This window comes from Phocoena sinus, chromosome 10, assembly GCF_008692025.1.
Source record: "Phocoena sinus isolate mPhoSin1 chromosome 10, mPhoSin1.pri, whole genome shotgun sequence".
Lineage (NCBI taxonomy): Eukaryota > Metazoa > Chordata > Mammalia > Artiodactyla > Phocoenidae > Phocoena > Phocoena sinus.
The window spans coordinates 88,447,853-88,472,340 of NC_045772.1; the positions used below are offsets into that span (position 1 = coordinate 88,447,853).

The 24,488-nt window shown below is 36.4% G+C and overlaps 1 protein-coding gene across 2 annotated transcripts in view; it reads right to left on the reverse strand.

The window, feature by feature from the left end:
- PIK3C2G (phosphatidylinositol-4-phosphate 3-kinase catalytic subunit type 2 gamma) overlaps positions 1 to 24,488 on the reverse strand; it is a 353,016-nt gene that overhangs the window by 69,228 nt on the left and 259,300 nt on the right. For both annotated transcript variants that reach the window (XM_032647260.1, XM_032647259.1), the window contains one exon: positions 7,612 to 7,687. In XM_032647260.1, the coding sequence (XP_032503151.1) occupies positions 7,612 to 7,687 (76 nt within the window). The remainder of the gene's footprint in view (positions 1 to 7,611; positions 7,688 to 24,488) is intronic.

Consider the following 24,488-nt stretch of genomic DNA (forward strand, 5'->3'; position numbering starts at 1 on the left):
GGAAGCACAGAGAGTCTCATACAGGATAAATCCACGGAGAAATACACCACGACACATATTAATCAAACTGTCAAAAATTAAATACAAAGAAAACTTATTAAAAGCAGCAAGGGAAAAACAACAAATAACACACAAGGGAATCCCCATAAGGTTAACAGCTGATCTTTCAGCAGAAACTCTGCAAGCCAGAAGGGACTGGCAGGACATATTTAAAGTGATGAAGGAGAAAAACCTGCAACCAAGATTACTCTACCCAGCAAGGATCTCATTCAGATTTGATGAAGAAATTAAAACCGTTACAGACAAGAAAAAGCTGAGAGAGTTCAGCTGAGAGAGTTCAGCACCACCAAACCAGCTTTACAGCAAATGCTAAAGGAACTTCTCTAGGCAAGAAACACAAGAGAAGGAAAAGACCTACAAAAACAGACCCAAAACAATTAAGAAAATGGGAATAGGAACATACATATCAATAATTACCTTAAATGTAAATGCACTAAATGCTCCCACCAAAAGACACAGATTGGCTGAATGGATACAAAAACAAGACCCATATATTTGCTGTCTACAAGAGACCCACTTCAGACCTAGAGACACATACAGACTGAAAGTGAGGGGATGGAAAAAGGTATTTCATGCAAATGGAAACCAAAAGAAAGCTGGAGTAGCAATTCTCATATCAGACAAAACAGACTTTAAAATAAAGACTATTAGAAGAGACAAAGAAGGACACTACATAATGATCAAGGAATCGATCCAAGAGGAAGATGTAACAATTGTAAATATTTATGCACCCAACATAGGAGCACCTCAATACATAAGGCAAATACTAACAGCCATAAAAGGGGAGATCGACAGTAACACATTCATAGTAGGGGACTTTAACACCCCACTTTCACCCATGGACAGATCATCCAAAATGAAAATAAATAAGGAAACACAAGCTTTAAATGATACATTAAACAAGATGGACTTAATTGATATTTATAGGACACTCCATCCAAAAACAACAGAATACACATTTTTCTCAAGTGCTCATGGAACATTCTCCAGGATAGATCATATCTTGGGTCACAAATCAAGCCTTGGTAAATTTAAGAAAACTGAAATTATATCAAGTATCTTTTCTGACCACAACACCATGAGACTAGATATCAATTACAGGAAAAGATCTGTAAAAAATACAAACACATGGAGGCTAAACAATACACTACTTAATAATGAAGTGATCACTGAAGAAATCAAAGAGGAAATCAAAAAATACCTAGAAACAAATGACAATGAAGACACAACGACCCAAAACCTATGGGATGCAGCAAAAGCAGTTCTAAGGGGGAAGTTTATAGCAATACAAGCCCACCTTAAGAAGCAGGAAACATCTCGAATAAACAACCTAACCTTGCACCTCAAGCAATTAGAGAAAGAAGAACAAAAAAACCCCAAAGCTAGCAGAAGGAAAGAAATCATAAAAATCAGATCAGAAATAAATGAAAAAGAAATGAAGGAAACGATAGCAAAGATCAATAAAACTAAAAGCTGGTTCTTTGAGAAGATAAACAAAATAGATAAACCACTAGCCAGACTCATCAAGAAAAAAAGGGAGAAGACTCAAATCAATAGAATTAGAAATGAAAAAGGAGAAGTAACAACTGACACTGCAGAAATAAAAAAAATCATGAGAGATTACTACAAGCAACTCTATGCCAATAAAATGGACAATCTGGAAGAAATGGACAAATTCTTAGAAATGCACAACCTGCCAAGACTGAATCAGGAAGAAATAGAAAATATGAACAGACCAATCACAAGCACTGAAATTGAAACTGTGATTAAAAATCTTCCAACAAACAAAAGCCCAGGACCAGATGGCTTCACAGGCGAATTCTATCAAACGTTTAGAGAAGAGCTAACACCTATCCTTCTCAAACTCTTCCAAAGTATAACAGAGGGAGGAACACTCCCAAACTCATTCTATGAGGCTACCATCACCCTGATACCAAAACCAGACAAGGATGTCACAAAGAAAGAAAACTACAGGCCAATATCACTGATGAACATAGATGCAAAAATCCTCAACAAAATACTAGCAAACAGAATCCAACAGCACATTAAAAGGATCATACACCATGATCAAGTGGGTTTTATCCCAGGAATGCAAGGATTCTTCAATATATGCAAATCAATCAACGTGATACACCATATTAACAAATTGAAGGAGAAAAACCATATGATCATCTCAATAGATGCAGAGAACACTTTCGACAAAATTCAACACCCATTTATGATAAAAGCCCTATACAATGTAGGCATAGAGGGATCTTTCCTTAACACAATAAAGGCCATATATGACAAACCCACAGCCAACATCGTCCTCAATGGTGAAAAACTGAAAGCATTTCCACTAAGATCAGGAACAAGACAAGGTTGCCCACTCTCACCACTTTTATTCAATATAGTTTTGGAAGTTTTAGCCACAGCAATCAGAGAAGGAAAGGAAATAAAAGAAATCCAAATCGGAAAAGAAGAAGTAAAGCTGTCACTGTTTGCAGATGACATAATACTATACATAGAGAATCCTAAAGATGCTACCAGAAAACTACTAGAGCTAATCAATGAATTTGGTAAAGTAGCAGGATACAAAATTAATGCACAGAAATCTCTGGCATTCCTATACACTAATGATGAAAAATGTGAAAGTGTAATCAAGAAAACACTCCCATTTACCATTGCAACAAAAAGAATAAAATATCTAGGAATAAACCTACCCAAGGAGACAAAAGACCTGTATGCAGAAAACTATAAGACACTGATGAAAAAAATTAAAGATGATACAAATAGATGGAGAGATATACCATGTTCTTGGATTGGAAGAATCAACATTGTGAAAATGACTCTACTACCCAAAGCAATCTACAGATTCAATGCAATCCCTATCAAACTGCCACTGGCATTTTTCACAGAACTAGAACAAAAAATTTCACAATTTGTATGGAAACACAAAAGACCCCGAATAGCCAAAGCAATCTTGAGAACGAAAAACGGAGCTGGAGGAATCAGGCTCCCTGACTTCAGGGAAAGCTACAGTAATCAAGACAGTATGGTACTGGCACAGAACCAGAAATATAGATCAATGGAACAGGATAGAAAGCCCAGAGATAAACCAAAGCACATATGGTCACCTTATCTTTAATAAAGGAGGCAGGAATGTTCAGTGGAGAAAGGACAGCCTCTTCAATAAGTGGTGCTGGGAAAACTGGACAGGTACATGTAAAAGTATGAGATTAGATCACTCCCTAACACCATACACAAAAATAAGCTCAAAATGGGTTAAAGACCTAAATGTAAGGCCAGAAACTATCAAACTCTTAGAGGAAAACATAGGCAGAACACTCTATGACATAAAACACAGCAAGATCCTTTTTGACCCCCCTCCCAGAGAAATGGAAATAAAAACAAAAGTAAACAAATGGGACCTAATGAAACTTCAAAGCTTTTGCACAGCAAAGGAAACCATATACAAGACGAAAAGACAACCCTCAGAATGGGAGGAAATATTTGCAAATGAAGCAACTGACAAAGGATTAATCTCCAAAGTTTATAAGCAGCTCACGCAGCTCAATAACAAAAAACCAAACAACCCAATCCAAAAATGGGTAGAAGACCTAAATAGACACTTCTCCAAAGAAGATATACAGACTGCCAACAAACACATGAAAGAATGCTCAACATCATTAGAGAAATGCAAATCAAAACTACAATGAGATATCATCTCACACCAGTCAGGATGGCCATCATCAAAAAATCTAGAAAAAATGAATTGTGGAGAGGATGTGGAGAAAAGGGAACCCTCTTGCACTGTTGGTGGGAATGTAAATTGATACAGCCATTGTGGAGAACAGTATGGAGGTTCCTTACAAAACTACAAATAGAACTACCATATGACCCAGCAATCCCACTACTGGGCATATACCCTGAGAAAACCATAATTCAAAAAGAGTCATGTACCAAAATGTTCATTGCAGCTCTATTTACAATAGCCCAGAGATGGAAACAACCTAAGTGTCCATCATCGGATGAATGGATAAAGAAGATGTGGCACATATATACAATGGAATATTACTCAGCCATAAAAAGAAACGAAATTCAGCTATTTGTAATGAGGTGGATAGACCTAGAGTCTGTCATACGGAGTGAAGTAAGTCAGAAAGAGAGAGACAAATACCGTATGCTAACACATATATATGGAATTTAAGGAAAAAAATGTCACGAAGTACCTAGAGGTAAGACAGGAATAAAGACACAGACCTACTAGAGAATGGACTTGAGGATATGGGGAGGGGGAAGGGTAAGCTGTGACAAAGCAAGAGAAAGGCATGGACATATATACAACTACCAAACGTAAGGTAGATAGCTAGTGGGAAGCAGCCGCATAGCCCAAGGAGATCAGCTTGGTGCTCTGTGACCACCTGGAGGGGTGGGATAGGGAGGGTGGGAGGGAGGGAGACGCAAGAGGGAAGAGATATAGGAACATAGGTATATGTATAACTGATTCACTTTGTTATAAAGCAGAAACTAACACACCATTGTAAAGCAATTATACTCCAATGAATGTAGCAAAAAAAAAAAAATGATGGGGAAGGTGGAACAGGAGTCAAGTGATCTAGGCAGAGAAAATTGAATCTGTGAGGTACTGAGGATCTTGTCTTAGTTGAAAAATTGGAAAAAGATAGGAATCAAGATTGGGAAGGACCTGATATTAGACTGGAAAGGGAAATTGGTGGGTGCCAGATTCTGCTGAGGTGCATCAGGAGGATTTTGGTCTTCTTCCAAAGAGCTGGGCAAGCTACATAATTTGTGGGGGTCAGTGAAATAAAAATGCAAAATGAAGGGGTTTCCCTGGTGGCGCAGTGGTTGAGAGTCCGCCTGCCGATGCAGGGGACAAGGGTTCGTGCCCTGGTCCGGGAAGATCCCACATGCCGCGGAGCGGCTGGGCCTGTGAGCCATGGCCACTGAGCCTGCGCGTCCGGAGCCTGTGCTCTGCAACGGAAAAGGCCACAACAGTGAGAGGCCCGCGTACTGCAAAAAAAAAAAAAAAAAAAAAAAAAAAGGAAAATGAAAATTCAGAGCCCTTTTTACAGAAATTATTTAGAATTTCAGTATAGTGACAGCAGGATTGTTCTAAGCACTGTGCTTTGCATGACTGCATAGGTTACAAGCCCATGATGTTGCCCCTGCCTAAAGGCAATGAGAAGCCAAGGAAAAGTGTTAAGTAGAGGAGAGAAATGATTGGCTGGCACGTGAAAAAGATAAATTCTTCTGTTGTTCTACCATGGCGCATTTAGTTAGTGAGTAAAGGCAAAGGAATATGAACATCTCCCAGATGCAGGACTATAAATGATTTCTAATATGATCTTTATAAGTCATGTGCCTAGATACATAGGTGTCCAGAATCCACTCTCAATTCATTAGTTGTGGTAGTAAAATGGTAAAGTCTGGGATTTTTGCTTAAGGTCATCCTATTTAAACCATTATTTAAATACACTTGAATAACTTTATCCTCTACTCATTTAACAACATAAGCTCAAAGTTTCAACTAGTTGACAAGAATTATGCTTAAAATAATATTGTGCTTCTTGTTTAGAATCAACTGATATTCTGTGACCAAAGTATTAACATTAAGATTTCAGAAGTATGAAAGAGGAAATAATTTAAAGCATACAAGAAGGAACAACTTCCTGCTAATCCTTGTTTGTTGTAATGATTTGCATATCCTGCTTAGAAGGTGTGTTCTGTTGTTTTAAGATAACAAGCTGTATTTCATAGGCAGCCTGTATTTAAAAATATTGAGAATCAAATCTTTTGCTCATTACCAGTGACGAAACAAATCCTGAGTATTGTATGATGTAGTAAGATATAAGCAAACCAGAAAAAAAAGAATTCTCAAGCAACCATTTTAGGTTTTACAATAAGAATCCTAAATTTTTTGTGTGTATGCATTTTAAAACACCTTATAATAATCACCAAATTTAAAAACTTGATAGTGATCCACAGTTTACTTTTTGAAACACAGAGAAAGAATTTTCTTTAAGGCCTTTAATGACAAAATAGAGGCCAATCTAGTAGCTTTTTTTAGTTTGACATCTCTAGAAATTGGCAACTTTATTATTATTGGTTTTTTTTAATCTGTTTAATCCAAGTTTATAAATATTGATCGTGAAAATCTCCCCAGCTAATACTATTTTTTTTAAAAAGATATTTGTTGTATAATTTGTAAATTATGATAATAAAAATATTTTATATTGTGGGCATCATTCTTCTTTAGATATATGCTATAAAATGTAAGAAATTACCTTACTTAATATTGTTTATGGTTTGACTATATAAAGCATCTTAGAGAGTAACGTTACATGAGTAAAATGTGGGGAATAAAAGTGGTACAGTTCTCATATATTAAATTAGGATTTGTTAGTGTAGAGCAATGCATAGTGGGGAAGTGAGTTCTTGATTTAAAGTTACTCTCAGTCTAACAGGAGAAACAAGGCAGACACAAAAATAAATATGTAACAATAAATAGTCACACTATAAGACCTCACCTGGCTGTACAGAACTGTTGTTCTGTATGAGGGTTAAATATCTAGGATGTCAGATACAGGCAGAGGTAATGAGCAGATGGGCCTAATCTTAAAGGCAGAGAATCGGAAGGTGGATGTGGATAAAACTCAGACTGGGAACTGCAAAGGAAAGAGGGGTAAGCCCTAGAAAATTATGGGTTTGCAAATCTTATATGAGATAAAAACCAGTATCAGTATTAGATGGCCACTGGCAATGGAATTATATTACTAAGGCTTAAGATTGATAGGACATTCTAATATTTTAACGGCTGAGATGCTCTTGGCTTCACATAAGAGAAAACTAGAGATAACTTAAGCAAAAATGGAGATGAACAAATGGGTAAAGACCCATCCCCAAGCATGTAATTAAACCTAGGCCTCTCAAAAAATAAGTAATATTTTAAACTGTCAAAAAAAAAAATTGATAGGACATTCAAAAAGAGTCTCTGCCAATCTAGGTGAGATGATGATAGAAAAATTAATTAGAATTAACATACATATGGCAGAGAATAGGGTGGATAATTGTGCTGGTCTAGTTTGGGATCCTGGTAATAAAAGAAGACTTCATGAGGGAGCTGGAATAATTATTGAGCTTTAAAAGATAAGAGTGAAACTGCTAGATAACTCATGATCATTATTATTGCCTAATATTTATCTTTGTTGCTTCCAAATATGTTGAGTAAACTGTAAGACTTACCTGCAGGGGAAAACAGGACTTCTGCCTCTGAAATGCAATTCCATCTCAATGTACAATCAATTGAAATGAGTTAATAGTGTGATACCATGTAGTTATTATAATTGGACAAATATATCTGGGTTTAATTTAACTTGATAGACATATTCTAAGGAGTTAAAAAGCTTTCAAAGTGGTTAGAAAAGACTCTTAAGGTCTTATTCTTAAAAAGAGATTTTAATTTGAAAAATAAAAAATTATAGTTATGATTTTTTGTACAATTATATTGAAACAATAATTGTACATAGAAATAATGATAAAATTACTTGCCTAGGTCCACAGGTGATGATTCTTCCATTGTTTGTTCCACAGGCTCAGAGAGGAAAAAACTAAGTACACAATCACTCTGAAAAATAAGGCAAAATAAAATATTTTTTCATATCTTACATTTATTTATTGTTCCTATTCCCTAGTATTTAAAAACGTTGACCCTAATATATAATGTTTATAGATACCTGTTTTATTTATAGATATATCTATATTTACAGATTCCATAAATAGAAAAAAATATACTGGGAAGTTTATTAAGTCAATGCTATAATTTTACACCAAGTTAAACTTAACTTTTATGAGATTAGATATCTGGTTATTTGATATTTCTTTAAGAGGCTCAGGTGTGCTCTGCTTTTAGAGCTCACCATATGTTTATATTCTTGAACTTTACAATTATGCATGAATCTCACACCTCCTTTTTCTAGAAAATGTGTACCATTGGACAAAGCTTTTGAAGAAAAATTACCCTCAGTAGGACACAGATACTCAGTGAAAACTCATTACTCCTCAAGGTTCAATTCTAGAAATGCTCACTAATTACTGACTACACCAATGCCATAGAGGAATGTTAGGGGATATTTAGAAACAGAAAGATGCAAAAGCTGACCCCTCTCTTTAGAACACAATCTAGTGGAGGAAACAGATTGTATTGAATGCTTTAATAGAACTTCTAGTTCTGTTTAATTTTAGAACAAATAAGTGAGTGTGCTTCTCTTTTAAACTGAGATTGTCACAAACAAACTGACATTTAACCTGGGCTCCAAATAAATGGGCTAACTGGTGAATCAGAATAACTTTTCCTTAGTGACACTGACACACATTTTGTTTTAAGCCATTATATGACCAAAGCAGCCCTTCCTATATTATTATCTGAAGGGCACCACTAAATAATTGATTATTTCTTTTGACTATCATAAGCTGATGCCATAGTACCTGCAAAGCTGCCTGACATTCTACCCAGTTAGCCTTCATTCTGTGCAATGGCTCTTTAAAACCTCTTCCAGAAACTTACACTTCCAACTCTGACTCCTTCTCTGCTGATGATTTTGTCTCCACTCTAGAGAAAATAAAAGGCAGATGGAAACTCCTATATTTCCTGCCACAAAATCTACAGCTGCACAAAGCCACTTTTTCTCTCTTTTTCCTGCTACCCGGGAAGAAGCGTCTCTCTTATCTATTATAAGTTGAATTCTACCCTCCGAAAATTTATATGTTGAAGTCCTAACCCACAGTAGCTCAGAATGTGATCTTATTTGGAAATAGAGTAATCGCAGATGTAATTAGTTAAATTAGGTTGAGGTCATATTGGTGGAGGGTGGACCTCTAATCCAATATAAAAAGGGAAAATTTAGACACATTCATGTAGCAAAGATGATGTGAAGAGACATAAGGAAGAAATGGCCATCTACCATCTGTAAGACATGGACAGAGGCCTGAAATAGACTCTTCTTCACAGCAGTCAGAAGGAACCAACCCTGTTGACACCTTGATTTCAGACTTCCAGCTTCCAGAACTGTGAGACAATGCATTTCTGTTATTTACATCACCCAGTTTGTGGTACTTTGCTATGGCAGCCCTAACAAACTAAGACATCATCCAATGCTGATCACGTCTTTCTGTGTCCTAGATTCTATTCCTTCCTCTTCAAGAACCTTGTAGAATATCCCAATCTATACTTTAGCGTCTTTTTCTTCCTCCCTTCCTCCCTCCCTCTTTCTTTCTTTCCTTTCTTCCTTCTTTCTTTCTCCCTCCCTTCCTTCTTTTTCTTTCTTTCTTCCTTCCTTCCTTCCTTCTTTCTTCCTTTTCTTTTATTTTTCTTCCTCCCTTCCTTCCTCCCTCCCTCCCTCCAATATCAAGTGTGGCCAACTCTCTCCATTTTAACAACTAACAAACAGATGAGTCAAACCACACAAAGTACACTCACACAAAAATAATGTCTTGTCACTAGTGCTCCTTTCAAGTCCTATTATTTTTCTCCTCTTTGACACAAACTTATGGGAAGAGCTGTCAGCACTCACACTGGTTCCTCTTCTTCAACTTCCACTCACTTTATGATCTATCACACTCAGGTTTCTGTCATTAATCGTCCTCTGAAAACGCTCTTACCATCATTTCTCTTTTTTAAAGTCATTTTTTCCCCTAAATCCAATGGAGATTTTCTTGGCCCTTATATAACTACTCCATTTTTAGTGAAAAACTCTCTTTCACTTGCTTTCTTGATAGCAAGTTCTCCCAGTTTTTCTTCCTTTTGTCCTGCCATCTCTTCTTAGACATTTTTCAGGCTCCTTTTCCTTTTGCTTATAACTTAAATTCTAGCGTCCCTCACTTCTAGGCCCATCTCTTTCATTACTCTAACACATTCTTTCCGTGTGATGTTATCCCTTTTGGTGGCTTCTATAATGATGCACAAATCTAGACCTTTATCTCAGATCTATCTCTTGAGTCTCAGCCCTCTACATCAAAATGTCTTTTTATTGGCTTCCTTGACTAAAGATAATTAAAACCCCCAAACTACACACTACATGCATTTTCTTTCCCCTCGATTTGCTACTTCTTCCTGTATCCAGGCTCAAAATAAGGTATATCGTTTTGGACTCTCCATTCTCCCTACCCCACACAAAAAGTTAAATGATAAGTCCTATTAATATCACCTCCTAAATACCTCACTTATCCATTTCTTCCCTCTAGGTATACTGTCATCTTCCTTGTTCTAGTATCATCACTTCTCACCTAAGTTACAGCAAGTGTTCCCGACTCTTTTCTTGCTACCCTTTCATCCAGTCAATTCGTCACACAATTGCCAAACTGATCTTTCAAAATAAAAATCTAATAATTAACTGCTTAAAACCCAGAAGTGACTCCCCATTGCTCTTAAGCAAAAAGATCAACTGCTTAACAAGGCTTGTAAGACCTTTCTTGAATGGGATCTTGCTCATTTCCCTATCTTCATCTCTCACCATTTCTCTTCTAGTATATTAACTATACTGAATTATATTTCCTCAAGTGTGTCATGCTCTCTTATCTCTCTGTTTTTCTACATGCTCCTTTCTCCATCCTTTCCACCTCTATCCACCCATTTGCCCAAGTTTTATCACATTCTCTCTTCTCTACTCTTTTAGCCTAGTCAGTGAGATATCAAGAGCAGAGATCATTTATTCACTCATATTTAATATAGTATTTTTACTCAGTAACTATTTATTAACAGAAACTGAGATCTGTATTCAGATATAGAATACATTGGTCTTCTAATGCAAATATTTTTATCTGTGTAGCAGTTTTATGCATCATTGTAAACTAGTTAATTAGCAATTTTTATCTCTACATATTGATCTCTTGTGAACTTGTATAATAATCTATCCTCAAGAAATATATCCATCTTCAGGAAGCTGACCAAATCAAGTTTTTTAGTTTGAAAGTCTGAAATCAAATTTCAGAATTTGTTGAAGGGAATCTGACCTTCTTTGGCTTTTGACAACCAGTCAATTATTATTCTCTGGCAACGTTTTGACCTCACCTCCTAATGGTTATTAAACTTCAAGAGTAGGCAGAATATCTTCCCAATTAGTGTCTGAAATGTCACCAATAGCTAATTATTCCCTTGTATTTACACTGTCATATCCTTGAAACCTACATTTGTAATTCCAGGTGTGGGTGACATGCTGAATACTAATTTCTTAATGTAGCAATATTGTTTTCATTCTTGAGGAAAAGCATGATCCAGTGTCAATGGAAGGGAGAAATCAATAAAAATGATTAAGAAGATAAAAAAAAGTAGTATTGCTTGATTTCAAAATAATCAAATTTTCTCCTCAGATTTGGTTTTACTTATGTACATGTATCCCACAGCTTTTTAGCACATTGCACTACTGGATAGTTTGGAGAATTATAGAAATGTTAGTGCTACAGTTGCTCTCACTGACAACCTGAACCAGGGTTTTCAGTTGGGTTTGTACTGACCACCAAGCAGCGTGGCTATATTTAGTTGTGTAGGTTGTATACTGAGCAACTCTAGGGGTGCCATTTTTACATTGACTATAGATATAATCCTAGTCTGCAGGGCTTTCCATATGTAGAGCTGCCAGATATAACAAATAAAAACAGATGATGCCCATGCAATATTTACAATATACTTACACTAAAAATATTTATTTGTTTATCTCAAATTCAAAGTTAACTGGGCAGCCTGCATTTTATCAAGCTATCTGACAATTTGAGATGCTTAAAGACGTATGGGCACACTTTTGGTTGTCTCAATGACTGGAGGGTACAGTTGGCAATTAATGAGCAAGGCCACTTATCTTAAATATTCTGAAATACCAACAATATTCTCCCATTATTAAGAATGTTGTTTTTCTGGGGACTTCCCTGGTGGTCCAGTGGCTTGCGCTCCCAATGCAGGGGGCCTGGGTTCGATCCCTGGTCAGGGAACTAGATCCTACATGCTGCAACTAAGACCTGGCACAGCCAAATAAGTAAATAATAAAAAAAAAGAATGTTGCTTTTCTGTTTAATTCTTCAAATGGTAATAGTCTTCTGGAGGACAAGCTCTGAATTTAACTACTTCATTCTAGAAATGAGAAAACTGAATACCAGATGGCATAAGTGGTTGACTGATTGAGATTAGTATAAAAAAGAGAATGTAGAGTAAATCAGTAAGCCCAGGCCCACCTGTGTTACCACTGCCAATGACCTATAGATGTGAAGAATACATATGGGGATAGGTGGGAGATGTGCTTAGAGAGAGTTTCGTAGGAGTCCTAGAGCATGCTGGTCTTCTGCACAAGCTTAAAGCTACTGGGACCTATTGATGAATTTTAAACAGAAAAACATCATGATCAGATATTTCTTAGAAAGGTGACAGTGCAGCATTGTGGAGGAAAGAGAAAACAGCAGTCAGCCTTGGAGAATGTCATCAGCAAAGCTCCTTATAAGCTCAACTTATTATATTCTCTGAACAGTCCCTTCTGCTTTCCTTTTAAGTTTCTGAAATGGTAGTAGTGCTGTCTCACATTCCCTTTATAACCCTGGTCCTGGGGATGGGGTAGGTATCCTCCTTGCATCTCCTTGATCTTCCAATCTCCACACTTTCTTCCCCTATAAAAATGCCCTGCTTTGAATATCCATGTCTACTGACTATACAGCCCTCTCCCTCTTGTTGTTGCACTTGTCTACTGATCTCTAAGTCACTGGCCTTCATTCCTACAACATTTTAAACCCTGGAACATTGTCATTTTCTCCACTAATACTTGTCATAATTCACACTTATTTTAACATTGACACAAAGCATCCTTCTTTATGGTAGATTCTTTGTTTTTAACTCATCTTATCCAATAATCTTGTTCTGCATCTTACTCCATCACTCACTCTTGTTCTCTTGATCTTATCGGGATCAGTGACTGAAGTTCTTCCATTGTCTTGATTTCTAGCCTCTGAGTCTACAACCACCCACTCCCTCCTTTTCAGCTCTCTTCCTCTAGTTATATAACTCGAACAATCTGTTGACCTTTTCACTGACCCTAACTCCTCTCATTATTATCATATCCCTCCTTGGCCAATATGGATCTCACGGTTAATACTTATAATAACTCTCTCATATACTCCTTTTAACTCTTTTGACCCTTTCTCCCGTTATTCTATTATTCACTTGGCAAAAAACAAAAATGAAAACAAAACAACTCTGGTTACTCTCTGCCGACTCTGCAACTGTAACAGGTGTGCTGAATGGAGAAAGCACTCAACCGTGCTTACTGATCTTACTTTCACCTCATGCCCACTACCCACAAGTTGGTGCTCAATTTTCTGGCAATTTTTCACACCACTACCCCATTTATTCTTCCCTTCACCTACAGGACTATTTAATACCCTAGCCTCACTCCTCAAAATGCCTACATGCTTTTCCCCTCTTTCAATCTGTTCAAGGCTCTTTTTTTATTGGCTGCACTGTACAGGCTTGAGGGATCTCAGTTCCCTGACCAGGGTTTGAACCCAGGCCATGGCAATGGAAGGGAATCTTAACCACTAGGTCACCAGGATCTCCTATGGCTGTCTTCTTGTTTACAGAAAAAACAGAAGCAGAAAAGGATTTCTATAAGCGCTCAATATCTATCATCTTACCTTACCTCTGCCATTTCGTCCACTACATAGGTGGACTGCCTGTGCTTTAATTTGAGACTGATTTGGGCACTAGATCACATGCTGTTCTTCTCTAGTCAAGATCATCGCTCTGGTATATGGCTAACTGCAACACCAATTTTTGCTTCTTCAGTGGATTTTCCTACCAGCATACACATATGCTATAATCCATTTCAGTAAACAAAATTCTTGACTTACATTTCCCTGCACACTGTTTTTTTCCTATTCATCTTTAGTAAAGATTCTGCAAGGATTGTTTTCCACTTTCTATCCCAAATTTCTCTCTTCACATTCTCTTTTGAACCCATTCTAATACGGTTTTTGTTCCCAGCACTCTCATCAAACTGTTTTTGTTAAATTCACCAATGATATCCATTCTGCAAAATCCAGTGGTCAATTCTCAATTTTTGACCCATTAGTAGCATTTTAAACAGCTTGTCATTCCTTCTTCTTTGAAGTAATTTCTTATCTTGAATTTCAGGCACCATGTTCTTTTTTTTTTTTAATTAATTACCTCCACGAGTCATTTATTTATTTGGCTGCACCACATGGCATGCAGGATCTTAGTTCCCCGACCAGGGATTGAAACTGTGCCCCCTGCAGTGAAGCGTGGAGTCCTAACCACTGGACCAACAGGGAATTCCCAGGCACCATATTCTTTTGGTTTCCAACAGATTGCTCTTTCTCAGTCTATTTTGTTGATTCTCTTCCATCTTCTCAAACTTTAAAGTTGGTGTGCTGCATGGTCTCATATTCAGACCTCTTCTCTTTTATATTTACATTTCTACCCTAAGTAACATCCAGTCTCATGGCAATGAAAACCAATTATTAATTGAAACTCCAGTACTTATATTTCCAGCCTCTCTTTTCCCCTCAACTCAAGACATTCAACTTTCCACTTGACATCTCTACTTAGAAGTCTCACAGGCAACTCAAACTTAATATATTTTGATCCAAGCTCCTGAAAACCCTCATTCCGCACTGCTCTTACTACAGTTTTCTCCATCCATCACAGCAAACATTCAACCAAGGCAAGCTTGCATGGCCATGAAGGTGGGTTGATGGCCTGCACTTATCCTGATTAATCAGTTCCTGTGCCCTAACAGTTGTCAAATATTTGGAACAGCCCTCCTATGTAAAACATTATATATTTGGTGAATAAATTAATACATGGTTGGTATTTGTCTTAAGGACTCTGAAGTTATTGGACTTTGATATCAATGATCCATGTAAACACATTAGGTTATATTGAACACTCTATAAGGTTATACATATACATTCTTTTGCTAGAGTAGATGTTTATCTAACTAATATAGGATTCTTAGTGTCTAATAATGTGTTCTTAAATTAGAAATTCAGTCAATAAAGAGCAAACTTGAAGCCAAGTGAGAAATTTTAAATCAAAATCTGCATCAGCTTATATTTTAAATTCAGAGCTCACATTAATATTTTGTTTACCAATTATATTATTAAGTGTTTTTCCAGTATCCTATGAACATATTCTTATTCTCAAAGACTACAGAGTTAAAGTCCTTGCAAAGATCAGAAGTGATGCAATATAACACTGAGATCAATTTTTCCTGTCTTTAAAATAACACATTAAGAATTCCCATTTATTAACAGACCAGCCAACATCTAGAACTGACTGCAAGATTTAGTTTCAGTGAGTTAAAACAATAAGCTAAATCTCTCTCAAACTCCATGAAGCACCGTAAAAATGTGAATTTAAAAATGAATTCCCATAAGCATTTTAAATCAAAGTTGAACAGTAATTGTATTTTATTGCTTTTTTCATAAAGCAGCTTGTCATAATGTCCAGTCTTTAATGTAGTTCAACCCACTGTATTTGTATTGGAGTCACATGCAAGAATGATACTATGAAAAACAGTGAACTTTTAAGGAATCTTCTATAATTCTGGTTCTCAAATGTCATCAGCATTTTACCAGACTTTGAAAAATAATCTTGGTTTTACTGATGATACACATATGACATTTATCCTGCCTGCATCGTAATCTCAGCCAGCTCCAAATAGGAAAAGAGCAATGTACTGACAAATGTAGTAATTAACATCTGGGTTTAGCAAGCAGGGAACAAGAAACATATGTTCATTATTAAGGTGGGATTTACCCGTTTGGATTTATTTTGACATTTGATTTCTGCTTAAAAAAATAATATTGCTTAAGCCATGATTGCATTCCTTATTTTAAGGGACCTCTAGAAATGAGCAACAATACTGAGAAGAGCTAAAAATCACAATGAATACATGGCTTTAAAAAGTTTTAAAGCAACTGCTGTTTGTATGTCTCAGCTAAACTCAAATGTGGGTACACATTTCTCACATTTCTTTAGGTACTGCAATCATTTGCTATAACTTTTATTACATATTTATATTGCCCTTTATAAAGATCTTAATTTAGTTCGCAACACAATTCAACTAAAACAGAGTAAAATTTTAAAAAGCAAAAGGAATTCCTGTTATCACAGCTTGTGGAATGAAACTACAAACACTTCAAGAAAAAAAGAAGTTTCAATGAGTTTGGGAGAAGGGAGTCAAGCTAAACAAACAAAAACCAGGCAGATATAGGACTAGGATGTCTAAACTGATGCTTTGCAACCTCATTAGAAGAGATATTAAAATAGTGTATAATTGTAGTCCTCATTTATATCTGTTTTCTTTTATCAACCAATTTGTGTGTGGGGATGAAAGGGGAGGGAAGAGAGATGAGGAGAAGAGAGAGATGATCTCAGGGATTTACAGGCATCCCTCTATTTGGGCTGCTCTTGTGTTTTTAGATCAAACCCCCAGAGACATCTCTCTCACCTAACTTAACTCTGATACCTGAAACTGGACTACAAACAGACTCTTCATCTCATTTCCTTGACCAAAAGCTAGACTGCTTACAACTGAGTATGCCCCAGAAGGGTATATAATATTTGATTTTAGTAAGGTAAGGTTGTTCAATTTCATATTCAAGCTGCATATTCTACTTTCTTTTCTCCCCCTTTTCCACTCACTGCTATGTATTATATATGTTCATGTCTGTATTTATCACCATATTATAAACTCACTGAAAGTAAAGTGTATATTGCATTACTTTCGTCTTTCCAATTTGTTCTCTACAACTAATTTAAAGCTTTTAATCTAGAGTGTTATACATAGTAAGTGATCAGTAAAAATTTAAAAATCGTTACAAAGTTATATACAGTGATATAAAATATTTTTTAAAAGTTACAAATAAATGGATCACATAACTAAAAAAGAATGTGAGTTTTAATGTATAGACATAATAGGATTATTTATCTTTCCTATACTGTCATATGACAAGCAGCTATAGAAGAAAAGTGTTTTTATAAGGATTTTTCTAGGGTCAGAGATGAGGATTAACCTATCATAGGAGTATTCAGCACAAATATAATAAATTTACTTTAAATCTCTTATTTTATTAGAAGAGGAGAAAAACTTATGTGTTTAAAAATTTCCTCTAAGTTGTTCATATCATTTAAAATAATTACAATATTTATGTTACATACCTGGTTTTATAGATTTTACTGTTTATAGACATAACTGTTAAAACATATGAGGGAAGAGAAGAACTTCATCAATAATACAAAATTAAAAAAAACTCAAAATAATGTGAATTATTTTGGTATTATTTATGTGATTTTTAGGCCAATAAAGTTTTATTTAGTTGATCTTAAAATATGTTTTTATTCCTTGAATATAAACAAACTGAATCAGGGAAGCATCCGCCAGGATATGGAGACAAAGCTTTCACTGTGGTCAATCCATTTGAAGATAACTGAAAATTGATGACATTATGCATCAAGGAGAACCAGGGTGATTAGTCAGGTCACATTATTAAGGCTAGTCAGCATCTGCTTATGTCCCTGTCAAATTATTACTGTTCAATCACTGTGTCATATGTATAGTGAGTATTGTATCAAGACCCATAAAGTTCCTTAGGAAGGAAAGAAAAACCCAGTGTGTGAAAGTCTTTATGAAGCCACTGAAACACATCAACATAGAATACTGACAAAGATTGTAAGCTTCTCAGAGCAGTGTACATATGCGATTCAGCTTCTGAATTTTGAGAAGAGAATTATCCAAACCTGGCTGTGTATTGGAATCACTTTTGTTCTTAAAAAACAACACATACAAGGGAATCCCCATAAGATTAACAGTGGATATTTCAGCAGAAGCTCTGCAAGCTAGAAGGGAGTGGCAGGACATGTCTAAAGTGATGAAAGGGAAAAACCTACAACAAAGATTACTCTACCCGATAAGGATCTCATTCAGATCCAATGGAGAAATTAAAACCTTTACAGAAAAGCAAAAGTTAAGAGAACTCAGCACCACCAAACCAGCTTTACAACAAATGCTAAAGGAACTTCTCTAGGCAGGAAACACAAGAAAAGGAAAAAACCTACAAAAAATAAGCCCCAAACAATTAAGAAAATGGTAATAGGAACATACATATAGATAATTACCTCAAAAGTAAATGGATTAAATGCTCCAACCAAAAGACACAGACTGGCTGAAAGGATACAAAAACAAGACCCATATATATGTTGTCTACAAGAAACCTACTTCAGACCTGGGGACAAATACAGAATGAAAGTGAGGGGATGGAAATAGATATTCCACACAGATGGAAATCAAAAGAAAGCTGAGGTAGCAATTCTCACATCAGACAGAACAGACTTTAAAATAAAGACTATTACAAGAGACGAAGAGAACACTACATAATCATCAAGGGATCAATCCAAGAAGAAGATATAACAATTGTAAATATTTATGCACCCAACATAGGAGCACCTCAATACATAAGGCAAATGCTAACAGCTATAAAAAGGGAAATTGACAGTAGCACAATACTAGTAGGAGACTTTAACACCCCAGTTTCAACAATGGACAGATCATCCAAAATGAAAATAAATAAGGAAACATAAGCTTTAAATGACACATTAAACAAGATGAACTTAATTGATATTCATAGGACATTCCATCCAAAAACAGCAGATTACACTTTCTTCTCAAGTGCTTGTGGAACATTCTCCAGGATAGAACATATCTTGGGTCACAAATCAAGCCTTGGTAAATTTATGAAAGTTGAAATCATACCAAGTATCTTTTGTAACCACAATGCTATGAGACTATATATCAATTACAGGGAAAAAAAGTGTAAAAAATACAAACACATGGAGGTTAAACAATACACTACTAAATAACCAAGAGATCACTGAAGAAATCAAAGAGGAAATCGAAAAATACCTAGAAACAAATGACAATGAAAAACAACGACCCAAAACCTTTGGGAGTCAGCAAAAGCAGTTCTAAGAGGAAAGTTTATAGCAATATAATCCTACCTCAAGAAACAAGAAAAATCTCAAGTAAACAACCTAACCTTACACCTAAAGCAATTAGAGAAATAAGAACAAACAAAACCCAAAGTTAGCAGAAGGAGAGAAATCATAGGGATAAAATCAGAAATAAGTGAAAAAGAAATGAAGGAAATGATAACAAAGATCAATAAAATTAAACGGTGGTTCTTTGAGAAGATAAACAAAATTGATAAACCATTAGTCAACTCATCAAGAAAAAAAGGGAGAAGACTCAAATCAACAGAATTAGGAATGAAAAAGGAGAACTAACAATTGACATTGCAGAAATACAAAGGATCATGAGAGATTACTACAGGCAACTCTATGTTAATAAAATGGACAACCTGGAAGAAATGGACAAACTCTTAGAAAAGCACAACCTTCCAAGACTGAACTAGGAAGAAATAGAAAATATAAACAGACCAATCACAAGCACTGAAATTGAAAGTGTGATTTAAAATCTTCCAACAAACAAAAGTCCAGGACCAGATGGCTTCACAGGCAAATTCTATCAAACATTTAGAGAAGACCTAACACCTATCCTTCTTAAACTCTTCCAAAATATAGCAGAGGGAGGAACATTCCTAAGCGCATTCTATGAGGCCACCATCACCCTGACACCAAAACCAGAAAAAGATGTCACAAAAAAAGAAAATTACAGGCCAATACCCCTGATGAATTTAGACGCAAAAATCTTCAACAAAATACTAGCAAACAGAATCCAAGAGCACATTAAAAGGATCATATGCCATGATCAAGTGGGGTTTATCCCAGGAATGCAAGGATTCTTCAACATACACAAAACAATCAATGTGATACACCATATTAACAAATTGAAGGATAAAATCCATATGATCATCTCAATAGATGCAGAAAGAGCTTTCAATAGAATTCAATAGTGATTTATGATAAAAACTCTCCAGAAAGTGGGCATAGACGGAACCTTCCTCAACATAATAAAAGCCATATATGACAAACTCACAGCCAACATTGTTCTCAGTGGTGAAAAACTGAAGCCATTTCCTCTAAGATCAGGAACAAGACAAAGTTGCCCACTCTCACCACTATTATACAACATAGTTTTGGAAGTTTTGGCCACCTCAATCAGAGAAGAAAAAGAAATAAAAGGAATCTAAATCAGAAAAGAAGAAGTAAAACTGTCACTGTTTGCAGATGACAGGATACTATACATAGAGAATCCTAAAGATGCTACCAGAAAACTACCAGAGCTAATCAATGTATTTGGTAAAGTAGCAGGATACAAGATTAATGCACAGAAATCTCTTGCATTCCTATACACTAAAAATGAAAAATCTGAAAGAGAAATTAAGGAAACACTCCCATTTACCACTGCAACGAAAAGAATAAAATACCTAGGACTAAACTTACCTAAGGAGACAAAAGACCTGTATGCAGAAAACTATAAAACACTAATGAAAGAAATTAAAGATGATACAAATAGATGGAGAGATATACTATTTTCTTGGATTGGAAGAATCCAAGAAACAGATTTTACAAACAGATGGAGAGATATACTATTTTCTTGGAAAGAAATGAAAGATTTTACAAACAGATGGAGAGATATACTATTTTCTTGAATTGGACGAATCAACATTGTGAAAATGACTATACTACCCAAAGCAATCTACAGATTCAATGCAATCCCTATCAAACAACCAATGGCATTTTTCACAGAACTAGAACAATAAATTTTACAATTTGTATGGAAACACAAAAGACCCCGAATAGCCAAAGCAATCTTGAGAAAGGAAAACAGAGCTGGAGGAATCAGCCTCCCTGACTTCAGACTATATTACAAAGCTACAGTAATCAAGACAGTATAGTACTGGCACAAAACCAGAAATATAGATCAATGGAACAGGATAGAAAGCCCAGAGATAAACCCACACACATATGGTCACCTTATCTTTGATAAAGGAGGCCAGAATATACAATAGAGAAAAGACAGCCTCTTCAATAAGTGGTGCTATTAAAACTGGACAGCTACTTGTAAAGGAATGAAATTAGAACACTCCCTAACACCATACACAAAAATAAACTCAAAATGGATTAAAGCCCTAAATGTAAGGCCAGGCACTATAAAACTCTTAGAGGAAAACAGGCAGAACACTCTATGACATAAATCACAGCAAGATCCTTTTTGACCCACCTCGTAGAGAAATGGAAATAAAAACAAAAATAAACATGTGGGACCTAATGACACTTAAAATCTTTTGCACAGCAAAGGAAACCATATACAAGACAAAAAGACAACCCTCAGAATGGGAGAAAAGATTTGCAAATGAAGCAACTAACAAGGGATTAATCTCCAAAATATACAAGCAGCTCATGCAGCTCAATATCAAAAAAACAAACAACCCAATCCAAAAATGGGCGACACCTAAATAGAAATTTCTCCAAAGAAGAGACACAGATTGTCAACAAACATATGAAAGGGTGCTCAACATCACTAATCATTAGAGAGATTCAAATCAAAACTACAATGAGGTATCACCTCACACCGATCAGAATGGCCATCGTCAAAAAATCTACAGACAATAAATGCTGGAGAGGGTGTGGAGAAAAGGGAACCCTCTTGCACTGTTGGTGGGAATGTAAATTGATATAGCCCCAATGGAGAACAGTTGGAGGTTCCTTAAAAAACTAAAAATAGAACTACCATACGACCCAGCAATCCCACCACTGGGCATATATCCTGAGAAAACCATAATTCAAAAAGAGTCATGTACCACAATGTTCATTGCAGCCCTATTTACAATAGCCAGGACATTGAAGCAACCTAAGTGTCCATTGATAGATGAATGGATAAAGAAGATGTGGCACATATATATATACAATGAAATATTACTCAGCCATAAAAAGAAATAAAATTGAGTTATTTGTAATGAGGTGGATGGACCTAGAGTCTGTCATACAGAGTGATGTAAGAGAAAACAGAAAGTGAAAAGCAAATAACGTATGCTGAAACATATATATGGTATCTAAAAAAAATGGTTTGTTGAACCTAGGGGCAGGACAGAAATAAAGATGCAGATGTAGAGAATGGACTTGAGGACATGGGGAGGGGGAAGGGTAAGCTGGGAGGAATTGAGAGTGTAGCACTGACATATATACACTGCCAAATGTAAAGTAGATAGCTAGTGGGAAGCAGCTGCATAGCACAGGGAGATCAGCTTTGTGCTTTGTGACCACCTAGAGGGGTGGGATAGGGAGGGGGAAGGGTAAGCTGGGAGGAATTGAGAGTGTAGCACTGACATATATACACTGCCAAATGTAAAGTAGATAGCTAGTGGGAAGCAGCTGCATAGCACAGGGAGATCAGCTTTGTGCTTTGTGACCACCTAGAGGGGTGGGATAGGGAGGGTAAGAGGGAGATGCAAGAGGGAAGAGATATGGGGATATATGTATATGTATAGCTGATTCACTTTGTTATACAGCAGAAACTAACAACAATTTTAAAGCAATTATACTCCAATAAATATGTTACAACAAATAAAAAAAAACCCAACACAGATACCAGATACAGTCATACCTTGGAGATATTATAGGTTCAATTCCAGACCACCATAATAAAGCAAATATCACAATAAAGCCAGTCACACGAACCTTTGGTTTCCTGGCACATATAAAAGTGATGTTTACAATATACTGTAGTCTGTTAAGTGAGCAATAGCATTATGTCAAAAGAAAACCAATGTTTATAACTTATGTAAAAATACTTTACTGCTAAAAAAATGCTACCTATCATCTGAGCCTTCAGCGAGTCATAATCTTTTTGATGGGGGAGGGCCTAACCCTGATGCTGATGCTGCTGACTAGTCAGGGTGGTGGTTGCTGAAGGTCGGAGTGGTTGCGGCAACTTGTGAAAATGAAACAGCAGTGAAGTCTGACCCATTGATGACTCTTTGACAAATGAATTCTCTGTAGCAGGCAATGCTGTTTGATAGTGTTTACCCACAGTAGAATGTATTTTGAAATTGCAGTCAATCCTTTCAAGCTGTGCTGTTACTTTAACAACCAATTTTTTTATTGTCATTTCAGCAATCTTCACAGCATCTTCACTAGGAGTAGATTCCACCTCAAGAAACCACTGTATTTGCTCATCCATAAGAAGCAACTCTTCCTCATCTGTTAAAGGTCCATCATGGATTACAGCAATTCATTCCTATCTTCAGACACCACTTCCAATTCTAATTATCTTGCCTATCACATCTGTAGTTACTTCTTCCGCCGAAGTCTTGAACCCCTCAGTCATCCATGAGGGTTAGAATCAACTTCTGCCAAATTCCTGTGAATGTTGATATTTTGACCTCTTCCCATGAGTCATGAATATTCTTAATGGCATCTAGAATGGTGAATCCTTTCCAGGAGGTCTTCAATTGACTTTGCCCAGATCCTCAGAGGAATCACTATCTATAGCAACTATAGCCTTAAAAATTGTATTTCTTAAATAACAAGACTTTAAAGTCAAAATTACTCCTTGATGCATGGGCTGCAGAATGGATGTTGTATAAGCAGGCATGAAAAAAACATTAATATTGTACATCTCCATCAGGTGCATTGTCAATGAGGAGTAATATTTTGAGAAGAACCTTTTATCTAGGCAGTAGCTCACAACAATGGGCTTAAAATATTTAGTAAACCATGTTGTAAACAGATGTGCTCTCATCCAGGTTTTGTTGTTTCATTTATAGAGCATAGGGCACAGTAGGTTTAGCATAATCTTTAAGGGCCCTAAGTTATTTGGAATGGTAAATGAGCATTGGCTTCAACTTAAACACCAGCTGTATTAGCCCTGACAAGAAAGTCAGCTTGTCCTTTGAAATTTTGAAGCCAGGCATTGACTTCTCCTCTGTAGCTATGAAAGTCCTAAATGGCATCTTCTTCCAATAGAAGCCTGCTTTGTTTAAATTGAAAATCTGATGTTGAGTACAGCCACCTTCATCAATTATCTTAGTTAGATCTTTTGGATAACTTGTTTCAGCTTCTACATCAGCATTTGATGCTTCACCGTGCACTTTGATGTTATAGAGACTTTCCTTAAACCTCTTCAACCAACCTCTGCTAGCTTCAAATTTTTCTTCTGCAGCTTCCTCACCTCTCTTAACCTTCACAGAACTGAAGGGAGGGGCTTCCCTGGTGGCGCAGTGGTTGAGAGTCCGCCTGCCGATGCAGGGGACACGGGTTCGTGCCCCGGTCCGGGAAGATCCCACATGCCACGGAGCGGCTGGGGCCCGTGAGCCATGGCCGCTGAGCCTGCGCATCCGGAGCGTGTGCTCCGCAACGGGAGAGGCCACAACAGTGAGAGGCCCGCGTACCGCAAAAAAAAAAAAAAAAA